Below are 24,459 nucleotides of genomic sequence, written 5' to 3' on the forward strand. Positions count from 1 at the left end.
CAGTCATAGGAAGTTTTTGCAGTTGTGCGACATCAGCATGACATTTGATTAATTCCATTAGCGCAAGTCCGCAGCCGTGCCGTGTCTGGGGAAGGGAGACGAACGGGGGCAAGGAGTTAATGCACACGGATGTGCCAACGGGGCGTATGAGTTATGCGTGGCGCAGAACCACGTATACGCAACGTGGAACGTGGTGTGGCGTCAGGAACTCTCTTTTCTTAAGCAAGTAAGAGAAGAATAGCTTCAGAGAAGATATCTTTAATCTTTTTATATATTTTTTTGCAACGGATTCTCGACTGGAGATCCTCCAAAAGTGTCAAAAGAGATGATCCCATGTGGGATCAGCTTTCCGATCAATTTGTGAATGGTTGAAGATTCTGTCATGTCTTGGCCCGCTTTAAACGATGGGTCGAATGGGTGGTTCGTTTCGACGGCAGGTGGGGCTTCGGCTTCTGCTGGGGTTGGTTGACAAAGGGAGGCGCGACTAGATATATTTTTGTATATGGGACAAAAACCGCTTATCGCTTCAAGTCTACTCAAGCGTCAACAGAGCGATTCATTCGAGAATTTCTTATGCTTCACTGAACCAGAAGTGTCGCCGTCGTCGTCGTCGTCCATAGCCACAGGCACAGGCACAGCCACATTCACGTCCACTTCCACGTCGATGTCGTTGTCGTTCGCATCGCTGCTATATTTATACATACTCGTATATATGTATATTCAGGGGATATATCCAGAGGAGTGTGTGTGTGTGTGTGTCTGTGTGTGCAAGTCATCCACCCCTTGCAACCATCCCCAGTCCCCGCCCCGTTCCCTATTATCATCATTTACACAGCCTGGCCAATGGTTGCCCCTTTTTTATGCCAACGCATTGGATTTTCCCTCTTCCTCTGGCAGTTATGTCTTTTATACTTATTTTTTTGTGTGGCTCGTATTCTTGTCTAATGGAAAATTATTGAAAAGAAAAGCCAAATTGCATGCTCAATTTTCTGCGAGGCTCGGCATACACCCCACCAATGGGTGAATGTGGGAATGGGAGAATGAGAGAATGGTAGAATGGGGACAGACGGACGGAGGCTGTCATGTTCTGTTATTTCTTTCTTTCCAGTGAATTTCTTTTCTGATGCAGAAAAAGTAAAGTGAGTCCAAATTGACCAGAAGGAGTGGTTCCCTTCGAAAAAGAGTAGCAGGGAAGAAATAAAAACCAACATTCACCCAGCCCCAGCAATCTCAGCAGAAAAGGACAGTACAACACACTAATTTCTGGACCAAAGACTCGAAACACTCGACGGCCGAAAGAAGAGATTACGGAGTCTTTATGGGATTATAATTCGTTTGAAAGTTGAATTTGGACAGGGAAAAGGCCTAAAAGTGGCTAAAGAGAGAAGTGGAAGGTTTTCAAAAGTGATTCTTGAGCATTCTCTCTACCTTCGGAGTAAACCCTAAACCTGAACCTAAGCTTGCACGTTATGATTGATATTCTATTCAAATTTATATATTATCGATTCATAATCTTCAATCTAAAAGATTTGCTGCTGATAATTCCAATTATTACCATACATCTTCCTTTCTTTTACCATTTTGAGATAGGTGATTATTTAGATTGAATATTAAACATATGTTAGACAATAACATGCTGCTCCCCGCCCTCCGCCTTCCGATTGGCGGAGGGCAAAATCAAATTACACTTCATTATTGAGGGGAATGATGGGTCCATGTTCATCCAGCAGTGTTAGGGACAGAAGGTTAGCATACTTTAAAGTTAGCTTCGAGCAACCGCTTTAAGCTCATGATTTATTCAAGCAAAACGATTTTGCATCACAAAAGGGTGCAGAGCAGAGCAGAGCTGAGTTCCATGGGCCGCTGACCACGGACCAAAAAGAGCAACAAAGTGCCGCACAGGGCTGCTACGGGGCATGGGGCAGGGGGCAGGGGCACTGGGGCACATGGCAGGGGAGCCTCCGGGTGAGCAGAATTATGCAGCAGGGCACAAAGAAAGTGGCAGAACCGAGCGGCGCGAAAGAAAGAGAACAGAACACAAAATGAGCAGCGAACGGGGCGAAATTGCCAAACAAAGGCCGCTCACAATTGACGCGGGCCGTAAAGGGTGCCGCAGGGAGCGGGAAGCAGGGGCAGAGACCGGAGCGGGGTCTACACTTTACATATATTACAGGAGCCCACACGCCTACACACAGCGAATGGCGAATGGCGAATGACGTTGCGACTTCCAATACGCTATCGGACTCCGCCCAAAAGCAGCAACGTTTTTCCTTTTTTGTGGCTTGTAAATGGCCGTGTGGCATGAGTGGCATGAGTGGCGCGTAGTTTCGCAATTATGCAACATTCGTTGGGGAGGGCTGTCAATTCTCGCACGAACTTTCTGCGAATTCCCAAAAGGAACAAAATCTATTTGTCGGCGTAGAACAACGGAGAGTATCTTAGGCACCCATTTCGCTCAGTGTGGCATCCTGCAGGACTCTGCGGCACTCGAACAAAAGGCGAATATCTTTCATTAACTAATTAGCTTACTTTTCCCATTTAGCGGGTGGCTCAGGAGAGCAGGGCAGGGGCACGGGGTCGGGGACGGAGACTCTGTCCAATCTCTGTTGGTTTTGCTTTTGTCTAGTTCTGTCTCCTGTCCCTGGCAACGTCCGTGGCTTGAAAGGATAACGTGTAACGCAGTGATGCCATAAAGTACGACTACTTTCGGCTTCAGTTGCTCCCACTTCACCGTCTGCAGTCCTCCTTTCACATTTCTTCTACTTCTGCTACTCTTCATACTCGTCTTCTGCCAGCCAGTCGTCTTCTTTCTCAGCCAATATTTTCGGTTTCGGCTCTATTATACCTGGTACTTGTTCGGGGCTATACTGTGCTGGAACATAACATAGGTACTCCTACTTATAAAAAAGGCAGAAGAAAACTACCTATTTGTCTGTGGGAACACCTTTATTTCGAAGACTACTGCAGACAAATTCCATGATTGATGCCCCTTAAAAATGTATATGGCACTTGTCTGTGGTATCCGCTTCCTAGCCACCACTCGTATTGTATAGATGGTTCCCAATTAGCGGGTATCTTTTGGTCGGAATTACGACTATACTCGTATCATTCCCTGGTTCCGTTGTTTTACTTTTCACCCTGTCGTCGCTCTTCGCTCCATGCTCGTTGAGTCTTTGTTATTTTACGCTTTTGAATTCTTTTCGGCATGCGAAGCTAAATTTGCTCAGCATCCTTCATCATCCTGCTACTCCTCCCCTTTGCCACCATCTGGGATCTGTGGAAGCGGACGCCAATCCTCGTCCTGCCCCGTCATCGTGGCTGCCTCGTTGCCATACACTTTGATTAAAGTGAAAATAAATGAGGGTCCTAGGCAACTGCTGTTCGCCTAGCCCCCATGACTGTTGGCCGCTCCAATCCCCAATCTCCAAATCCCCAAACCCCAAGCCCCAATCCCCTCCGTGTGCGCCTTTTTCAGTTCAGAAAGGAGGACCCTTCTATTTTTTTTTGCGTTTTGTTTTCTTGCTCTTCCACTGCGGATCAACTTCATTAGAAGGCTACAAAAACATGGGCCTAAAGCTCTGCCAGAGCCAGAGCCAGAGCTAGAGCAAGAGCCTGTGTATTGGCTACAATTAAATAGACCGTTATGACGCCGCTCGACAACGGCCAGCACCAGAACGAGGACCAAAACGAGCACCAGGCAGCACTAGGCGATGACGGCAAGCAAAATTCATTTGAATACGGGCCACAGTCGAGCGCCGTGCGTCGTCTGCCGTCGGCCCAGTTATCAGGCGCAAATTAGTCAAAGCAACTGTCGGCTAACACTGAAATTGCCGATGGTCCAGAGAGCGAGAGACAGCTGGAGGCAGTTCCAGAAGGCTGCCAACAGATAACTGACGGAGGCCGGCTGGCAGAGGGGTATCGCATCGCTCCCTCGCTGAGTGGAAGGAACAGGAGCAGCAGCAGGAGCAGTAGGAGCCGCAGGGAGAACAGGAGAGGGAGGATTGGGAAAAGGCTGTCCAATCTGCAATCCCAACGTATGCTGAAGTACAGCCCATGGCCAAATACAATGGCCAATAAATTGCCGGTCCGCCTTGCTCATTAAATATATTTGGTACGCACACACACACACACACGGATGCACTGAGCGAAAATGGAAGCCCATTGGCAGCAAACTTTTTCGATCTACAATGTATCTTGTATCTCGGATTTGCGCATGGATCTTAAGAGACTACAAGGTCTGAAATATATGAAAATGAGTCATTTCCTGCTTAATTTTGATACTGTTTTTTGCTCAGTGTACAGATACACATACCGGCAAAACTCTGCACATATACAAAATACAAGATACAGCTGTGTGCGTGTGTCGTCTTCACGTTTAATTCAATAATGCAGCGGCAACTCGTTTGTCATTTGATGTGTGTGGCACGCCTCCTGCCGACTCCTGCCACCCCCTGCCACCAGTCACGGCAGGCACGGCAGGAAACGTGCAACAGTCCAAAAGCCACAGAAGCCAATGGAACAGAAGAGTACAGAACGACAACGACTCCTGGCAGCGGGCATCAGCTGCATTGGTTCTTCCTGGGATTTTGTGGGAGTAATTCGTGAGTGTGTGGCGTGCCCCACTCTTTGGATGTTTGCGTGTGTTTGTGTGTGTGTGTGTCTGCCTTTCATTTTCATGTTCCAGTTGACGCGTTCAAGCATGTCGAGGCATTCAATTTCTTATTTCCTCGTCTGTTGTCAGATTTTCATACGGTGTCATGTCCCTCAATGTCTCTGCTGATGTCTCCCTCTCTCTCTCTCTCTCTCTTCCACCTTGTTCCTGAATCAATAATTTCATTTCCTGCCTCTGTCTGTGTGTGTGTGTTTGTGAGAACAGCCTTCTGGGCATCTTACCATTCTTTAAACCGGAGTCTTGGAATTCTCCTTTGCGTTTCTCCTCTGATTGCTTTAATGAGAGTCTGTCTGGCTTATCCGGCAATGGTAACCAAGGGAAACCGCTTTACAACTTTTCGTTAATATATGGCAGAATTCTGTGCAGAATCGAGTCCAAAAGTGCACAAGGGTATCTTCTAGTCGACCTGTAACTACGACTGCAGGCTGCTGCTGTCCATTTGCCGGAATATTTTTAATATGGCCATGCAAATATATGGACAATATATGGACATACTATCCGACCAGGAAGAGCTCTGTTACACAGAGAGAGAGAGACAGAGAGAGAAGTGTAGAGGGAGAAAAAGAAGGGAGAACAGCAACTCAATTTAATGCAATTATAGTCGACATAAAATTGATAAAGTGTGCTGCTGCTGCTGCATGGCCCTGCCAAAAACGCGCCCCACAAGGCGACTGTATGCCAGGACTACTCCACCTGCCCGGAAGATATATATATACGTAATATATACATGCACTATGTACATATGCAAGTATATAGGCTCTGGGCACTGGGCAGTGTTGAACGTGGAAATTAATTACCAGTTGGTGCATAGAAATGCAGAAAAAGCCACAGACCACAAGATACTTTTCGTTTGGTTATTATTATTCTGATTTCTGCAGCTGCACCAAGAGCGGGACGAGAGCTAGAACGAGAACGAGAAAGAGAAAGAGAACGAGGATGAAGAGGAGCTCTACCGGTCCCAGACTCCCACTCCCACTGGTATCGGCAACTGTGCGAAATTTCATAAATTTCACTGGCGATGCCAAATTAAAAAGAAAAATCGGCCATGCCACGCCAAAGCCAACAAAAAGTTGAATCGTTAAAAAGCAAAAAACGAACAAAACACGGACGAAAAAAAACTTTCACAAAAGGCATTAAAAATTAAAAAAAAAAAAAACCATAAAAAAAAGAAGAGAAACCCCCAAAGAGAGGAACAAAAAAATAAGAAAACGTAAGTGTGCTAACAGCAGGCTGGTCAAAGCAGAAATATTATATTATATATATTCTTTCTCTCTGGTTATGGTATGGGCCATGTTCCACCTGCCTTGCCCAAACCCCGACACCCAACCCCGAAGGTTAATATTTCTCGTTTACCTTTGCGGTTCGGGTCAAGTTTTATTTCATTTATATTTATATACCTACATATTTATTCTTTTCGACTTGTTGTTTTTTTTTCCAGCAAAAATGTTAATAATTGGCTTGGCTGTTCAGGGCGGAAGGACCTTACCATAAATTGCTTGGGATATTATCGTTGCTGCCACATCTCGCACAGGCTATCGCTCTCACTCTTCCAGGGTCTCCTCTCTCGAACTCAGAATTGATTACAGTTCATTTCATTTTGGCTTTGTTTATTTCCCTCAGCTCTCTTTTCATTTTTCGGCCCGTACACGGCTCACTGTGCTACCCCGCCCCGCCGCCCAGCCGCACTGCGCCCCCAGCCTGCAGCCGCATTGATATGGCCAGCGATTTTTCCATTTCAATATTTATTTGTGTGAGTTATTATTATTATTATTGCCGCGGACCAAAGTCCTCCGTCCTCCGTCCTACGTCCTACGTCCTCCGTCTTCTGTCCGTTGTCCAAGCGTACTCAAATATTAATTTCGCGCTTTTTTTCCACTGCCCAACTCTGGCGGAATCTCTCTGCTTTTGCTCCATCTACCAACATCTATCGACTTGTATGCGAATTTGCATTTGTATGGTACGTGGCACTGAGGAGAGTGCTCCTGCCATTCTGCCATCCTGCCAGCAATTGAATCATTTCGGTGAGAATTTGGATGCTGTTCAAATACGAGTACTGGATGGAAGGCTGCTATACAATTCTTTTCATATCGAAATTGAGTAGCAAATTGTTTAACACTCTCAAATATATCTTTCTTCCACAAATTTGTACATTTTAAAAGCCATTTTCAATGACTTCCATACGACTGCTATTCAATCGCCCTGTTCTATGACCACAACCACATTTTACGAGTTCTGCTGTAAGAAGCTGCTTCATGGATGTGCTTCCAAGTGGAATAAGTGCTTCCAGATTCTGTCAAAAATAGGATTTAGAAGAAAACTAGTCATACATAAAAAGCAATACAGTAGTAGACATTTGTATATGCTGACGGTTCCATGATGAATTTATAATTAATTTATAATGAAATCCCATTTTACAACAAATGTAAAACTTCCGCTTACAAGCCACAAATACGAGTACGAGTACTACTCGTAGATGTACTAGATGTACGTAGATGTACAAATGTTATAAGTGGCATGTTCTAAGCTGTTACAGGGCTGTTCATTAGCATTATGAGGCATATCCATCCTGTATATTAGCTGTATTGCTGCGCATGTTTATCTTCAATTATGTGCGGTGCGTGATACTCCGTTGATCTGCTCTGCAAACTGAAATCCAAATTTGTTGGCCAAAGTATGCACAACATTTTCCATTTAACAACAGCAGCGGAAACGGCAACAAAAAAATGCAATTAGAGATTTTTGTGCAAATTTCATTTCATTTCATCGAGTGGGAAAAGTGCGGCAAAGTGTGGAGGATGAGAATGAAAATGAAAATGAACACCCCACCACCCCCTTGCAGTGTGCTGCGTACGAGAATCATTTGTATGGTTTTTGCACCAAAAAACCACCTACCCAAAAACCGCTCGTTTGGCAGAGCGTACAGCTTTACCCCTGGGGGTGGGGCGGGGTGGTGTGGTGTGGGGGCTCCGAATTTAATTGGAGTTTGTTGCTGTCGGATTTAGTATTTCTTTGTTGTTGTTCTCGCAGTATTGCTTTAGCCATTGTTCTGGTTGTTCTGCTGGTTGACTACCAGCCTTGCAGATAAATGCGCATTAGATTGAATAAGCAGCGGCGATAATTGCATAAGTTTGATTAGTTGCTCAAGCTGATTTAATAATGCAGAAGCCAGCCGATCTACCACGCATCCAGCTAGGCAATTAACGCAACATCAATATTTGATATCGGATAACATACGGTATACGGTATACGGTACGGCTACTGCTATATGTAAGTACTCGACTCGACTCTCGTTTATTGAATCGAGTAAATGGAATTGAGTTGTGAATTAATAAGGCATCAGCTAATTGATATATTCTCGGGGGGAGGTAAAGATGGGGCGGAAGAGAGGCTGCCTTGTTATTATTATTGATGTGTGTAGGAGAGCGGGCGGGCTTGAACGGTTTACTTGTAAATAAATTGACTTTAAGAACATGAAGAACATTAGGGCAGTACTCAAATATTATACAGCATTCAGTAGTGCACAACTAATTGGCACTCAATAAATAACTAAAATACCATTTTGTTTGGCACTTATTTAACACCTGAAGCTTCTCCAGTGAATATATATGCAATACTTGAAATTCATACTCATTCTCTTACGAGTCTATGTTCGCATATGGCAAAGCCCTTCTTCATACTTGAATCCCCCTTTTCACCACCGCCGCCTGATACTACCTTTTTTCGAACCAAAAAGTACAGTCACCATTTGGGAATTTATGCGACTCAGCGGCTCATTTAACACCGAAGACGATTTAATCCCGACCTTAGCCGCTGCCCCTGCCGCTGCCTCTGCCACTCGCTTCCTTCCTCTTCTGGTGGCAGCTGATTAGTAGTAGATTGTTGTTGTAATTAATAGATGGGGGGTGCCAGGGCCCCGCCCTGGGGCATCTCTTATCGTCCAACACCCACCGCCCATCGCATTAGACGGTTGCCTGGCAGCGGGGTTTCGGTATTTCGGGCTTTTCGGCGGTGGGGTGTGGGAGGACCTTTAACAGAAATCTGTCATAAATGGCAGACCAGAGCAGCAGGAAAATGCAAATCACAATGAACCTTTTTCTTTTCCCTGTTCTTTTCCTTGTTATTTTGATTTCCCTTTTCTTTTTCGGCTGATATTCCCTTTTGTTTTTTATTTTTTTTTTTTTTTTTTTTTTTTGTCGTTGTTCTCGTTGTCGATGGCGATGTTGGTGAGGCCACAAATATGCGCATAATTAATTTGCCGGCTGCTTTTTTCGGGTTTTCTGCTTTTCTGAGTAGATTAAATGGCATTTTGTCAAAGTGTATTCCGTATTTTAATTAACCCCCACGGAACATTGGCCGCCGGTCAGAACCCATTCATTCATCCGTCCATCCTTCTATCAGCTCCTGCGAGGCGGCAGCTCTGCGGCTATCAAAAGGATGCCCAAGGATCCCTTGAATACTTAAGTTGTTTTCTTACCGAATCCTATTGTCCGTGGTCGGCACTCAGTATCGACGCTGTTCCCTCTATCGAATCCAAGTAAGTAATGCCAAAGTATTTAGTCTGCAAAGAGAGCAACAAGCAAATGGAATTCTTCAGTTTATGGCAGTCCGGGCAGTCATCATAAAAATTGCAAACAGATCTGACAGGCACTTTCCACTAAAGCCTGCTCTGACAGGCTTCCACGTTCCCTCCCCCAGGAGGAGGTCTGGGATGGGGATGGGGACTGACAGCTGGTGGGGAAGAGAGAGCTGCTCACGTCACTTCAAGCTCAACTTGTTCTTAGATTTTATGCCCATGTGTTGCACTACCCTGTGGAGCTCTAGCATAAGCTTTAGCTCCAGCTCCTCCCATTTGCTGGTTTCATTTTTTATGCCCCACCATGTGGCATGCTGTACATCCTGCATGACCCGGCATGGATATTCTCGTCGTCGTACGCGTATTTATGCATATCATATTCGCCGTTTCGAGTTTTTGTCGGTTTTTAAATATTTGATGCAGCCCGTGGCAGTCATAAATTAAGCGATCCAATGGAAACATTTAAATTCCGATGTCGTACAGCCCCAACCAATTAATTTCAGCCCATGAATCTTTAACTCCCCTTTTTTTTTGGAGCTCAATGGATGATCCACGACTTCGGTGGTGGGCTTGGGCTCGGGCTGAGGCTGGTGCTAGATACAGCTGCTATAGCGTCGAAAGCGACTAACAAGTCTGATCCCATCCCTGAGCTCTTTTGGTTCGGGTCTCGGCCATTGCCTAATTGAAACATAATCCCGCTTTCCATGGATGCTGGTTTGCAATCCGCGTGGACGCAACACCACCAAGAAATGGTCGAATAGCATGAAAAGGTCGAAAAATGGGAGAAAAATAGAAGGGAAACGCTTTTCCTTTGCTTAGGGCTACCGTCTGTGAGCCACTTAATAGGTTGGAAAATGCGATAGGAGAGATAAGAGCCAGGATCCAATCAGTTTAGCATTCACTTTTCGTAAAACACTCAGTCCTCGCAGGAATCTTTGATTTATGCATTATTTTTCACCATTGGATTGGATTATTATGCCAAATGAAATCAAATTAGGCTAACTTCATTCAGAATTTCGAATTTAGAATTCAGAATTCTTTTCTTGGGCCATCCGTAATGGCTGACAGAGTGAGCGAAAGTTTCGAGCCTTTGAAAGGCGGAGAGGATATTTATAGCAGACTCTGAAAAGTCTCGGCTGTTTATGAAAGACGGATATTTATAGCGAATTGGGGGAGCTCTCTGCTATTTCCGTAAAGACAAACTTTGGCTCTATATCATTTGGCTGTCATTGGAGAAATTCCCAAGAAAAAGTCGCTCCCCGTCTAAGCCAGAGTAGTCGTATCCGAGGAGTATCTGTGGCCTACCAAAGCCACTTCTCATCTTCCCGATTTCTCTATTGGTTCCACTGTTGCTGCTGCTGAACGTTGTCCTGTCCTGGTCCTTGTGCAATATGAGAGCGCCCGAAGTGCGAATTTCGCGTAAATAAATTTAATATCTGACGCAATCTGCCACGAAAAACAAAGCCCCTATACATACACAAAAAGTGGATAAAAAAAAGCGAGAAAAATTGAGTGAGAAAAACATACGAAAACCCTGGGCTGCCGTTGCTCATCGGCAAGCAATAAAGAGAGCGCCATAACTGGTCCTGGAGTCGAGAAACGTAAACGAATTTGTAACTCGATGATGTCGGCATCGCGTCTCACTTTGTGTGTCGTTTCCCAATTTCATTATGCAAAAATCCAGGAAAAAAGACCAAATAGAAAACGCAACAAAAATGATTTAACAAAACATTGGCAACAGAATGAAAATATACGTACACACAGCGGACAGCGGACAGCGGGCAGAAAAAAGGGAATACCGAATAGCGGACAACAACTGGTGCTTATTTATCACAGATTTCTATTTCGCAAATAAACGTTTCGGATGGATTTGATGATGAAAGTGATGATGGCACGGAGCCATCGATTTTGGCGTTACGTTGATGATTGTGTAAAAATATTACGGACTTTGTTTTGGCTGCACTGTTCGTCAATTCCGCAAGCCTTTGACTATCGCAAAGAACATAGTGAAACAGAAGGTCTTGATTAGATAAGATAAGATTCTGTATGTTTAGAACTGATCATTACATTATCGAGAAGCAATGATTTCATGATTTTCCAGTGCTTCCAGGATACTAAAAATTTGAACAACTCCCCCAGAGACCCATGCCACACTGATTCGCGCATTACTTTTTCTCGATGGGCTTTATCGCTGAAACTTTTCCAAGTTTGGAGTTCTGGCTGGTCCTCGTCCTCGACATCGTCATTGTCCGCTTTCTGTCCACTCCACGGTTTTCTAGGCTGTCCTGTCCGTTGTCGTGGCAGTTGCTGTTGTACTCGTACAACATTTTTATTGCCTATATATTTATCTGTCCAGACTGTGTGCCGGTCCACCCATCGCTCGCTCTCTGCGCAGTCCCCCTGTTGCTGCTGTTTGACTTCATTTCTTTCAACTGTAGAGTTTTTATGACACTTTTGCGTTGCGTTGCGCTGCGCTGCTTTGCTGCAAATATGCAAATGTCGAGCATGCCACCCCTCCTTTTAGTCAAAAAACACGACCAGCCTCCCAAATAAATTTATATGAAAAATGGCCATGTTTCAGTTTTTCACGCGGCAGAGTAGGAAACGGAGGCGGACACGGACACGGACACTGACACGGATACGGACAGCGGGTGGCAGTGGATGCGAGTGATGGTGAAGGTGAGAGTGAGGGTGGTGGTGATGGCGGGGGTGAAAATATTTATGCATTTGGCCGTGGGCCCGTGTTTAAAAACTCAAACTGATGAGAGGAGGGGTTTGTTTTTTGTTGGTACTGGGTGAGGCGGAGGGTGGTGCCTCGACTCTTCGACTCATTTGGGTGGTTCGAAACTTGCGCGTAGATAAAAGTCATAAAGTTTGTCTCCAGCTTCCGCGACCAGCTCCTGCCCCAGAGAGGCTCCTGAACGCAGAGCGTTCGTCCGTCAGCTCCATCTGATGCCTCTCCAGAAGCAGTATCTACTCTGGTTCCTTCGGCAGACTCTTGTGTAGTTCCTCCAGCAGCTTCAAGAGCACCTATGTACGAGCCTTGGATTTTCCTAGTGCCGTTGAACAGCTTTAAGTGCAAGCTTAAAGAGTTTCGCATTGAGCTAAAGTTTCCATGGAGCTGCTTCGATTGCATAGATTCCATCCTTCAACAGAAAAATGGTAATAGGGTCCAGCAGTCCGTCAATGCTATATTGATCTATCAGAGCTATAAGGAAGCAGCAAAAGCTATTCCCATCTGTGTTTATTTCTGGAGGGAACTCCATGCATTCTCTGATGAAAGGGAGCAAGCAAATATTCTAAAGTCCTTTTTTATTACCATAGCATCATATCGGCATTATGCGAGTTTCAACTTGCTTTTGACAGCAAATTGGCTGGATTCGAATGGAAAAACAGAAAACAAGGCGAGAGGAAAAAAAGGTGAAAATCAAATAATAGAATAAGAAAACTCCCAACAAGAGCTATGGAACTTTAATTAAATATCAATTTCCTTTCCAGCATCCGATCCATGTCCGTGTGCGGTTCTATGTGTCTCTATGTGTGTGTTTGTGTGTACTTGTGTATTAGTTGGTCTTTGATCTGTCAAATGGCAAAGTCTAACCAAAGAACAAACACACACACGCAGACACAAAAGTGAAAAAGCCACAGGAAAACTCATTTACTTGACCAGCCACGCAGTTTTCCAAAGAATGAGAGAAAGAGGACGAGAGATATGGCAGAAGGGAGGAAAAAGAGATAGCTATAATATATGCAGCACTCGCACATATCGGTCCCTGACAAGATATATGATGGCAAAAGTTTCCCTGTTTGCTGTGCCCTTTGTCGTTTGTCGTTTGCTGCTGCTGCTGCTGCTGCTCGCAGGCAAATGGCAAAAGTTTGCTGCCCGATGAGAGATCTCTTTCGCTCTCTCTCTCTTTCTCTCTCCATCTCCTTCTATGTCTCTCTGTCATGTTTGGCATTCGAAATGCTAATGGCAGATGAGCTAGAGACAGAGAAGGAAGCAGAGACAGAGATTCTAAGCTTTCAGGCCAGGCTCATAATTGAATGTTCGGCCAGTGCAGGCGGCAGCAGGAGCAGGAGCAGCATCAGCAGCTTGGGTTGCCCTTTGTGTTGCCTACTTTTTTGGGCACCAGCGGGTTAGAGACTTTTGCTGGGGGAACCAGAGCCATCCCCAGAGGGACCAAGGACAAACTGTTGGCTAACTAATTTAAATATCATGAATTTAACATATTTATATATGAAAAATAAAAAACCCAGGCCAGGCTGTAAAAAGAGAAACAGAAAGAGCAAGAGAGAGAGAGAGAGAGAGAGAGAGTGCACAAACTGAAGGGACGGATATCTCATATTTTATATAAGCCCGATCTGGCGTATCTCCCAGACCCCTTTCTCCCCTTTTTGCACCCCTATTCTGCCTGTTCCCTTGCTCCCCCGTTCTCCTGTTCTGCTTTTCCCCTGCCAAATTTGACTTTCTGCTCTTATTGTTGTTTGCCTAACAACAGCGAAATAAAAAGCAGCGGGGAAGAGGACCCAAATAAATGTGAACTGTTGGTCGAAATCTACATAGGCAAATAGTGCAAAACTTGCCCCACATGCCACACATGATTTGTGTGTGTGTGAGTGACTACATGGGGAATACTCGTATGTGTGATGGGGTCCAAGTCCATTGTACGTGCCCGATGCGACGAAAACAAAACTTTCAATGGACTGAAGGAAACCCTCAGACAAACATCGACTTGGGGGTGATACTGCGACGATATACAGGGATGAAGAAATGGGAGAGGGTAAAGAGGATGGTAAACGCCAGGCGGCTTTTCAGTCAAAGCCAGCACCCGCACCCCAGCATCACTGAGGCAAAATTGTCCGTCCCTGAGTTAGGCTGGAACTTCCCTAAGTCGCCTTAAACAATTCTCGACACATTTCCATTGCGACAGTTGTCACACATTAAAGTAATTTCATAGCAAATATGAGATCTCCGTCGATATCGATTATCGAATTGCGTGGGCTATGAATGTTCTTCAATAGTTCTTCAATCGGAATGTCCTTAGAAATGCTTTAGAAATATCTACAGGTTGCATTGATGGTTTGCTTTAAAGATATTCCAATGAAATAATGTCCTTCAACGTTTTTGCTCCTTACGATTTCAAGAGCATTTCCAGATTCTAGAACGTATTTTTTCGCAGTGCTCAAGACTGTCGCTAAATGTTTTTCCAAAATGGCCAGGATGCTCTCGATTGCCTGGCACTCGCCTGCTCCTGCCCCTGCCCCCCTGCCCCCCTGGACCCCTGGACCCCTGCTCACTGTCTATCCCTAGATTCTGTGCATATCAAATAAATAAACTTTGGTTTATGCTGTGTCGACTATTTGGCCTCCTCCTCCTCTACAGATTTTGCTTTTTTTGATTGCTCTGCCCTGCCCGTCCCTCCCTTCCCATCCCAAAAAGAAAAACAGAAAAAGGGAACCGAAAAAAGAAAAGCAGCAGCAAAGTTAAAGGCAAATAAATAATTTTGTCTTTGGCTGGGCTTGGCTTTGGCTTTTATCGGGTTTTGTAATAAATTTAAAGTTGTCTCTGTCGCTGACTTGCCCCCCTACTTGCCTGTTTTTGTGTGTGTGTGTTTTTTTAATTTTATTTTCGTCCTGCTCTACTTTTAGTCCCGGCTAAGCCGGAAGGGATCAAACGGTTTTCTCCAGCCGTCCAGCCGAGCCAAAAACCCAGCAGAAAAAGCGGCAAAAAATGAGAAAAAAAGGAATGAAATAACATTTCGACAGCTGCCCCAAAGACGTGGCCTAGGAGAGGGCTGCCTTTTGGGTCAATGAGCATCAGAGGTTGACTGCATAATTTATGAACATAAATGGGCGTGACAAGGGATTAGGGAGCCGGGGACGGGGCCGGTGTCCGGGTGTCCGGAGTCCAGGGGTCGGTGTCGGTGTCGGTGTCGGGCAGGGGCTGTGTGGATGAGAACTAATGAGTTGGCCTGGCCGACTGCAAAATGCATGCAAATTGTTTGCCATTTTCGAATTTGGAATTGGAATTAATTGGAAATTTTCGAGTTCTAATTACCCCAAGCCAGGTGGGGCTGGGGCTGGCGATGGGCGGCGGTGTTAACCGAGAAAAGGCGTGACCGAGGGTGGTAAAACCAATGCGGTTAACCGAATTAACTGACCCAAAAGGTGGCCCAAAAGATGTCAGATAACGACAGCCATCGACAGACCTAAGCCTGGGAGCATTTTTCATCGTAAGGTATCCGTATTTTTATGGAATTTGTTGTCAATTGTGAAATTGTCAGACGAGAATGAGTAATTCAACTGGTACTTATCGTTCTATCAGAAACGACCAAATTTTTGTAGTATTCTGTCAAATCAAATAAGCATAGAGTTTTCCGAGCTCATAGAATTTCAGTTTGTTTTAAAGATAGGAGACCGTACACATCTCATTCAGTAGCTTGACTTGACTACAGCACAAACATTTTTCGGCATTACAAAATATTTTTAGGCAAATTAACAAACATTTATTCGGCAGTTTCCCTACTTTGTTTTCATTATCGAAAAAGCCATAAATCCGTTTCGCATCAATCATGGTTTCAAATTTGGTGATTCTGGCCACAACAATACTACATGTGGGGCTTCAGTCCAGTGTATTCGTGGCCATGGACTACGTCCTGGTGCCTGGGACCTTCTTCGCTGGTTGGATAGTGTACTGCGGCCTACTGTACTTCCTTCAGGATATGGAGCTCCTGCCGAAGCACTACAAGCGCCGCATGGGCTGGTTTTCCAGCTTCGTTATCGAGGTGGTGCTAAGTATTTTCCTCATGGAGGTTCTGGCTCTGTTCTTTTGGTCCAGAATTGTGGCCAATATCTGCCTGTGCCTGAAGACCGCGATGTGCTACTGCGGCGGAGAGGCTGAGGAGTACTACCTTCAGCACGAGACGATTATTGTGGGAACTTTGATCACATCGATAGCTGCGGGCTTCTCGCTGAGTGCAGCTTGGGCCACGGATCCATGGGAGTCCCGTGACGAGCAGCCGGAGACTGAAGGCAAGACACTCCAACAGTTAGCGGACGAACTTCAAGAGCAGATGGATAACGAGGAGCTAAAACAGCAGCTGGAGAAGGACTTGCAATCGGCCGATACTGATTAATTGTCCCCCGAAGCCTAGAATTACCTTTTACTGTTCCTGTCTTCTATCCATACTCTGCCCCGCTTTGGTGTCACGTCCACCAATACGATTTGCCGGGCAGCAAGCACAAAAGGAGCCCTTCAGAAAGTACCTTCAATTAGATACAGGAGTGGACAACACAGAGGAGTGCTCAACCTGACCAACAACTCTTTGACCGCCTGGCGATGATCATTGCCTAGGCAGTCAGCCGGGACAGGACCAGACCAGACCAGACAAGCCAGGACCGGGACCAGGACCGGGACCAGGACAGAGGGCCCAAAGCAGAGGAAGAGGCGGCAACTTGACGCTGAAAATGTATTTATTCCAGCCAGATGGACTCAAAAAGCTCTAAAGACCGTTCCAAAGGATACAACGAAAGCGTGCCCGGGGGCGGCACTGGGGCGGGGCCAGTAGTATGATGGACTGCAGTAAAATTTCTATGAAAACTGACTTGGCATTTCTAGGGTTGGCATTGAGGGTTAGCCGGGCGGAAGGACCTGCCAGCGCCTGGATGCGCGTCAATTGACAAATTGTCGGCCTTCTCCTATGGGGTCTCCCCTGTGCTCTCACCACTGGGTGGTGGTGGTCGCTCGGCTCGGTGCTCGTCTGCGGTCTGCTTATTCTGCTTTCTGTTCCCCGATTGTTGCCGCTGTTGCGGTGGGTAAGCCTCCCGTTCCCGTTCCATAGGCTGGACGCAAAAAGTCATCAGAACTTTTGTCTAATTTGATTTCGTTTCACTTGAAGACCAATTTTCGTTGGTTATTATTATTCATACAATTTCTGCAATATGATTTGTGGCTGCGCTGTAAGGAGCGTAGGCAGGCAGGACGATTAGGCGCTGTGGTCACTGAGGAGCAAAGATTCCATTACGTATACGTAATGTAGTCGGCAAGGAGCACAGACCGCATTACGTAGACGCAATGTGGCCACTGAGAAGTGAACAAAAAGAACCTGCACGCAGTGTGGAATTATGAATTTTCATCCAACTTCTCCAACTGCCAGCGTGTGCGTGTGCGTGTAAGTGTGAGTGTGCGTGTGTGTTTCTGTGAGTACATGCCTAAGCAAACAATGGCCGAGCAGAGCTTTTGTTTATTTTTCCTTGGCTCTTCCACAGATACACACACACACAGCACACACAACACACACACCACACAGATATATTCACCCACTCAAGCACATTGTGGTGCGTGGCTGCTTTGTGTTTCCCGTTGCCTTGTTTCTCTGTTACCCTGTTTCCCCTCGACTTGTCTTGAGGAACAGTCCCATGCCATGCCAAGCCTTGACGGGCCTGTTGTTGGTCTGCTCTTGTTCAGTTGCGGCCCATTTGCTGTGTATTTTTAGGAACATTACTCCAAAAATATTTTAAAGACAACCCACAACCAAGAGGAAAGAATGGATGAAGAGGGGTGGGTGCGAGTGGATGCTGGGTAGGAGAAAACTTTCCGAGACATTGGCAATGAACAAAGGATCCCCCCACTCCATTCACAGCTAGCTGTGGAATGGGACAATAATTGGAAATCCAATTCTATGGATAAACAGGTGCTATCGAAAGAGGAATCTTTAAGCACACCGATTTTTAGATGGTACAGGAATCGTACGAAAGAATAGAATCATAGAATAGAATTTTCTTTTTGTTTTTGGTATGTGACAGTCGAGTCTAATAATCGATCATTTTTTATCGTAACTTTTCCATCCTTTTCGATTACTCGTTGACTGTCTGTCACTCCGTTCTTGATCTGTTCGAATTTCTGTGCTGCCTGCTTGCCTCTGTCTCAAACTCTTCCTTCACTTTTCTTAATTTTTGCATCAAGATGTCCGTCAGTCCGACTCTCTGTTTGTGCTGTCGGTCCGTCAGTCCATCTCTTCATTTGTCCGGTCGCCTTTCTGTTTGTCTTCTCGTCTGTCTATAAAGAACAAGAGTTGCCTGCCGGGCTTTCTGTCCTTCGGGCCAATCGCACGGGCCACAGCTGAGGACAGCCGAGGACAATGACGAAGTGGAGGCTAATTAGCATCGTCAACACGGGCCACCTTAAGGCCTGGCCCCGTCCCCCCTCCCCCGTTCTGCTCTGTTTTTGTGCCGCTCCCCTTTGGTTTTCTCGACCCTTTTGCAACCTGATGCACGCGCCTCACGCTGCTGCTGCTGCTGTCCTAACGAATGGGAGAGCCTAATGATGATACGACACCCCTACAGCCTCAACAGCCACTACAGCCCCTCATCCTCTCCCACTCTCTCTTCAGTCCATGCAAAATACCAACAATAAAAATGTCATTTTTGCGTGTTGGAGAGGCCAGAAGGAAAACATTTTCACCAAATCGCAGAAATTACAAAGGAAACCAGACAGCAAGAAAGAGCGAAAAGTGGAAAAAAATGGTAAAGAGAAAGTGTTTTTATCATAAATCACGAAACCACTCACTGGCCACGCCCCCTCTTTTTGAAAGGAGAGGCGCAGTGGAAGCAGTGGTAGTGGGGAGTGGGAATGGGAATGGGTGTGGGCTAATTAATTAATTAGTAGCGTCTCATCATCACCATCATCGTCATTCCATCCGCCTCCCCATCTCGTGACATTCTCGTGAGTGCTTGCTGCATGAATAAATTGGCTAAAAGCGAATTGTCAGCACAAAACATGGCGAACAATTAGCGAATGGAACTTGCATTTAGACCGCTATCACCAGCCCCCGATCGACGGCACGCACGCACCGGAATCCGGTTGCCCCAGCCCCAGCCCCAGCCCCAGTCTCAGTCGCCCACGAGATTTATGCGGACCGCACACGATACTGATACTCCCCACTCATGACCGGGAGGGAGTCAAAGAGAGGAATGTCGTGCCTGGTGGCGACCAATTAGTCTTAGAAACAGCCTACCCCAAGCCGAACACGACGCCATAAAGAACACCTACTGGGGCAGTTAACCCTTAATGTTTATGCTAATAATCATTCTAGTACACATAAGGTACTATTCAAAATCCAAACACCCCTCCACTAACAATTTGCACAAAATTCTTTCAAATATCAAGCAAGCGCCTTCTGAGTAGTACAATTATACGATTGACAGCCATCGGTGGAGGAGTCCATAGTTCATTTTTCTTTTCGTTTAGCTTTTTTCTTTCTGTTGTCAAGGGCTCTGAATGGTATATCAATTGATTTTTATTCCTCCATCCACAGCAAAATTAATTGCACTTTTTAATTTAGAGATAGACAGACAGACAGAAAGGACATCTTGATATCTTCTGCTCGTTGTTCGATATTCTATACGTATTGTATTCTAAAGTTCATGTATAGGTAGGTACTCGTACAAACAGTGTTTTTTTTGCTAAATTGCTTTTATAGAAGTAAAGCTACAAAGCTTTTCAAGTGTACATTATATTCGTCCTTCAGACTGGAATCCGTCTGAAGTGCAAGCCGTGTCATGCCGCAGTCTCAGTTCCAATAAACGAGTAAATGCCATTGCTCAACCAGACCAAAGACTGGCCAGCCGAACAGCTTCACTGCCACTGCTTCCCTCCTGCCCGGCTGCTCTGACATTCATCTTAAGCTCTGCTCCATTTCGCACTTTATTTGAAATTTCAATTGGACTTCTCTTAGCCTCAATCTCCAAGGCAAATAATCTCTCAAAAACTTCGATTGCTTATACGTTTAGCCCCCACCAAAAAACAAAACAAAACAGCACCTGAAGAAGGAGAAGGAGCTTGAGCAGCAATCCAGAAGAGCCGCAAAATTGCATTTAAACAAATTTGACTGGCAGTCTGGCCAGGTTTTTTGTTTGGCCCAAACTTGTTGGCAATTTTCTGAACATTTTCTCCCGTTCTCTTATTTTTTGTTGGGGATTTTTATTATGTTTTATGTTCGTATTCTGCTCTTCTGCTGTTGATATTGCTGTTGATGTTGGGCATTGTTTGGCGGCTGTACGAGAATTTTAAGTACATAAAATTTTTATGATTTTTCAACAAGTGTTTGTGTGTGTGCGTGAAATGAGGGCAAAGTAGGGTGGTGCGGTGCGGTGTGGGTGAAAGTCTGTATTTGATTGTTTGCTTGCCGCATACATAGATACGAGTACTCGCACACAGACGACACACACACATTCGGGGGCTCTGTCTTTATTGCCGCTGTTAATCTGCAAAAATTTGTAACATTTTCCAATTACCAAATCGTCTGAATGTTTCACAATGAGCCCAGAACAATGAGTGTTTGTTGTGTGGTTGTGCAATGGCGTATCTGTGTTTGTGTATGGGTAGACGGGAGTGGGCCAAACCCCACCAGTCGACCAGTTCCTGTTACTCCATTGCGCTTCCATCAATTATAAGACCAATTTCAGATTCAGCTCAATTGTTTGACTGTTTTCTTCTGCTTATGTTTATGTCCATCCCATCGCAACTAGTAGCCTTAAAGCCTTTAAAAAAAGCCTCCCTCATTTCGTTTTGGACACCCAATCCAGATCATTGCAGAACAAATGCATCCACTCTGCTCAAAATAACTGTTCTCGAAATGAATCGAAACAAAAAATACGCCATTTCTCTGTCTTTACGCGGTATTTTCTTCGCACTTCACATCCCAGGCATAACCAGCCTTCCAGCAGGATATTGTGGACACGCATAAAAGGAATGGTCAGCAGTGTATCGTGGGATGCTTTTCCTTGGTGCTCGCATAATTCCAATGCCTGGCCAATTGTCACTGGGGAGGCACAGGCACAGGCACAGGCACCGCACACGGTCTGGAGCGGAGTGCAGTGAAGTGGATTGGAGCAGAGAATGTTTCTGACTTTTATGCCTGTCGCTTGTCAACGCCCTTTTCTCGGTGGCCTCGAAGGCCTGGTAGCTGGTGACTGCTGACTGGTGGCCGGTCCATTCCCACCGATACCTCTTCTCGCCGTGGTCAGAATCTTGACCCGTGCATGGACTTCAGGTTGGGGAGTGGACAGTGGACTTGTCAGTGGACACGCACACATAGTGACATTGACTTTCATTCCAAACAGAAACATCCACAGGCACAGGGACAGCCATCGGCGCAGATTCAGATGGAGATTGGGAGAATGGAGCACATTTTTCGACTGGGCTTCTGGCTTTATTCGAACCATTTCCCAGGCACCTGGTACCTGGTACCTGGGTACCAAGGCACCGGTGACGTTGTTCAATTTTCAAAAGCCAGCTACGAACAGCCGCTACTTAATTGGAAATTTCTCGGGTTTCCCACTTTTGCTACAGAAAAACAGGAAACAACAAAAAAACGGCTTGGATTGGCATCTCTGCTGGAAGACTGTTTTGGATTTGACTTTCCTTTATTGCATTCTGTCTCTCATTTCATCTTTCTTATTTTTTCTCTCTCTCTCTCTCTAGTGATGAATTTCATTTATGAAAAGTTTAAGGATAGTTCTTGGGCTGTTACCAAAACTCAGTTGCACACATCCTGGGCTTTTTGTCATTTTCCATTGCCTAATGCATTTTCTGCCTTACTATTCCATTCCGATGTTCCTGCTGACTAGCGATCTCCCGACAACAGGTGGCGTCAGTGGGCCATCCAACTCTGGGACCAATCGATCTGTAGGACAGCTGTTGGAAAGTTTTTCAATTTGAATTCAATTTGAAGCTTGAAGTTGGCAAAGACATTTTCTTCACTGGGATACTCCTGCCGTTTGCTGCCTCTTTCACAGTCGCTCCCTGTGGCTCCAACTCTGACTCTGACTGTTCCTCTGACGTTTTCTGTCTCCTTCTTTTCGGTTTTCTCCCTCTCTTTCTTTGTGTTGTGGTTTCATATTTATTTGGCTCTGTTGAAATGCAAATAAATGCAAACATTTACTTACGAAAAACAAAAGAAAGTGAATGTCAGAGTATGGGTCTCCCTCTTTTCGTTTCTCTCATACACACGCATATACACATACGTATACGTATGCACACACACACACACACACACATAATGATAATTATGCAAATGTAATGGCATAATGTTGGCATGATTCCCTTTAGAAAGTTGCGTGTGGTGCGGTGTGGTGTGTGTCGCCGTTCTGCCTTGATTTTATGTAAACAAAATGACGGACGCCTTGAGGTTTATGATACCTGCTGCTGCCGGTGCCAAAAGAAAGACAGAAAGAGAAAATGGGCAAAACCAAGCAAGGAGCGGAGCAGGAGAGCAGCAGGACCAGGCCGGGAATGAGCAGCGCAAATCTCTCGGCTCGCGGCCAAATGCGCATAACTCGTTTGAGAGGAGCATCCTCATCCTCATGCTCATTCTCATCGTCAGCCATATTCCTATTCCCATCCTGCTCTGCTCGTTAGCAGTCCCAAAAAAAAAAAAACAAAAAGGAAGAGGAAAAACCACCAGAAAAAATAACGAAAACCCTGTTTACCATTTTCTGTATTTAAATACACTTTCAGAGGGTAAAATGAATTTGATCGGGAGTTTGCAACCCAGACATAGACACCAATCTATCTATTACCTACCATCATGTGATATATATGTTTCAATATATTTTTGTGTATCCATTTTCAAGCGGATCGTTTGTCTACGTGTATGATTCTCCGCCGGACAAGCCTTGTGTTGCTCTTTTCCCTTTTTTGACCCTTAAGATATCCAGAAGGTGCTTGCATATAACACACAAACAATAATCCTAATTTTTTTTTGTGTGTAAAGTCGACACGATCCTCATACTCGTAGAAATGTAGAGGACTTGGAAGTGCTTGGGATGCCACTGCAAGGGTATTCACATTTTCGCCCTAAGCCTGCCCATCGGCTCCTATTTTTCCCCTGTTACTTTTTTCTATTTTTACTTTGGTTGAGCCGAAGGTGGAAGGAAGCTGGCAGGATGAGCACGGGCTCTGGAGTGATATCCGTGCGGCTGAGTCGACTTAGTTTGATGTGTTCCAAAACTAACAAACTGAGAAATGCTGCAAATGAGCTTTGGACCAACCGAATTGTGGCGACACCTATGAAACCCATTTGTTTCTAGAACAAAAAAAAAACAACACAACAAAAATGAAGCATCCAAATAAGGGGAAACCTTTTAAGCAAAGAAAACTGGGTTACCCACTAAAGTGCAGCCAGCTGAGTCATGTGTGAAGAGAGATAGAGAGAGAGAGAGAGTGGGGAGAGTGGAGTGTGTAGAGTGCAGAAAGCTGTTTGTATATCCCCTTCCGCATCCGCTCGCAAACACTCTTTGCGCATCCTTTTTAGATGTGTTTTAAAAGATTCAGCTGTGAGTGAGTCCCCATGGGTGCCAAAATAGTGGACACACACAGATAGATGCAGCGCCAGGGGTGACCGGGAGGCGGGGCGTAGGAGGGGGGAGGCTGGTGGCGCAACCGAGTGACAAACCAGAGCGGGTTGGGGGTTGGATGCGGAGAGACAACCACAGATAAACTGCAACCAAAAGCAGCAGGGAGGAAGAGCGAAGCCAGCGGCAGGAGCCACGAGCCGGGAGCCGGGAGCCAGGAGCCGGGAGAAGTGTGAAGCAAATGTGAAACAATTCCGCTAATTGCAAAAAATGCGATGCCAACGAGTGGACACAGGGGGGTACACAGAGAGAGAGAGCGAGAGAGCCAAGGAGAGAGACCTCAAGTGGGTGTTGGATGTGGGGTGCTGGCTGCTGGGTGGTGGGTGGTGGGTGCCAGGCCACACAGCATGCAGAGGCGTTGGTCATTAAAAGGCGTTGCACTGCACACAAAACTATGCAACACTTCGAGACCACCAACTGCAACCCCCCGCCATGGGAAAATCTAGCTCAACTTAACTTGATTTTGCTCTAGTTCAGAGTTTTCTTGCCACTGAATGTTTCACGTGCCGCAAGCTCAGATTTTTCTTGTTCTTGCACTTGCACTTTAATTAATTTAATTTGGTCATGCTTTGCTTTTACCGACTGCTTAGAGAGGATCGGTGAGGATGGCAGGAGCTGGCAGAGGCAGAGCTGCTGAAGGGTGTGGGCAGGGTGTGCCACTGCCACTGGCCCTAAGGATCCTCCCGTTTCGAGTGTTGCATTTTTCGTCAGCTTTTCATTAAATGCCGAGCGTATGCTACACTTTTATTACTTGGGTGTGGACACCAGCCACCACCAATACACTGGCAGATCTAGAGAC

The 24,459-nt window shown here is 45.6% G+C and overlaps 2 protein-coding genes across 7 annotated transcripts in view; one reads left to right on the plus strand and one right to left on the minus strand.

Moving 5' to 3' along the window:
• LOC108164954 (dopamine D2-like receptor) overlaps positions 1-24,459 on the minus strand; it is a 55,267-nt gene that overhangs the window by 26,988 nt on the left and 3,820 nt on the right. For 5 of the 6 annotated variants that reach the window (XM_017300952.2, XM_017300953.2, XM_017300951.2 and 2 more), the window contains exon 2: positions 9,147-9,230. The exons of the other annotated variant lie outside the window; for it this stretch is intronic. The gene's annotated coding sequence lies outside the window, so the exon portion shown is untranslated. The remainder of the gene's footprint in view (positions 1-9,146; positions 9,231-24,459) is intronic. 6 annotated transcript variants of the gene reach the window in all.
• Positions 15,818-16,381, plus strand: LOC108154869. Its single transcript, XM_017285346.1, has one exon. The coding sequence runs from the start codon at positions 15,818-15,820 to the stop codon at positions 16,379-16,381; it is 564 nt and encodes a 187-aa protein (XP_017140835.1).

Source organism: Drosophila miranda, chromosome XL (genome assembly GCF_003369915.1).
Source record: "Drosophila miranda strain MSH22 chromosome XL, D.miranda_PacBio2.1, whole genome shotgun sequence".
NCBI lineage: Eukaryota > Metazoa > Arthropoda > Insecta > Diptera > Drosophilidae > Drosophila > Drosophila miranda.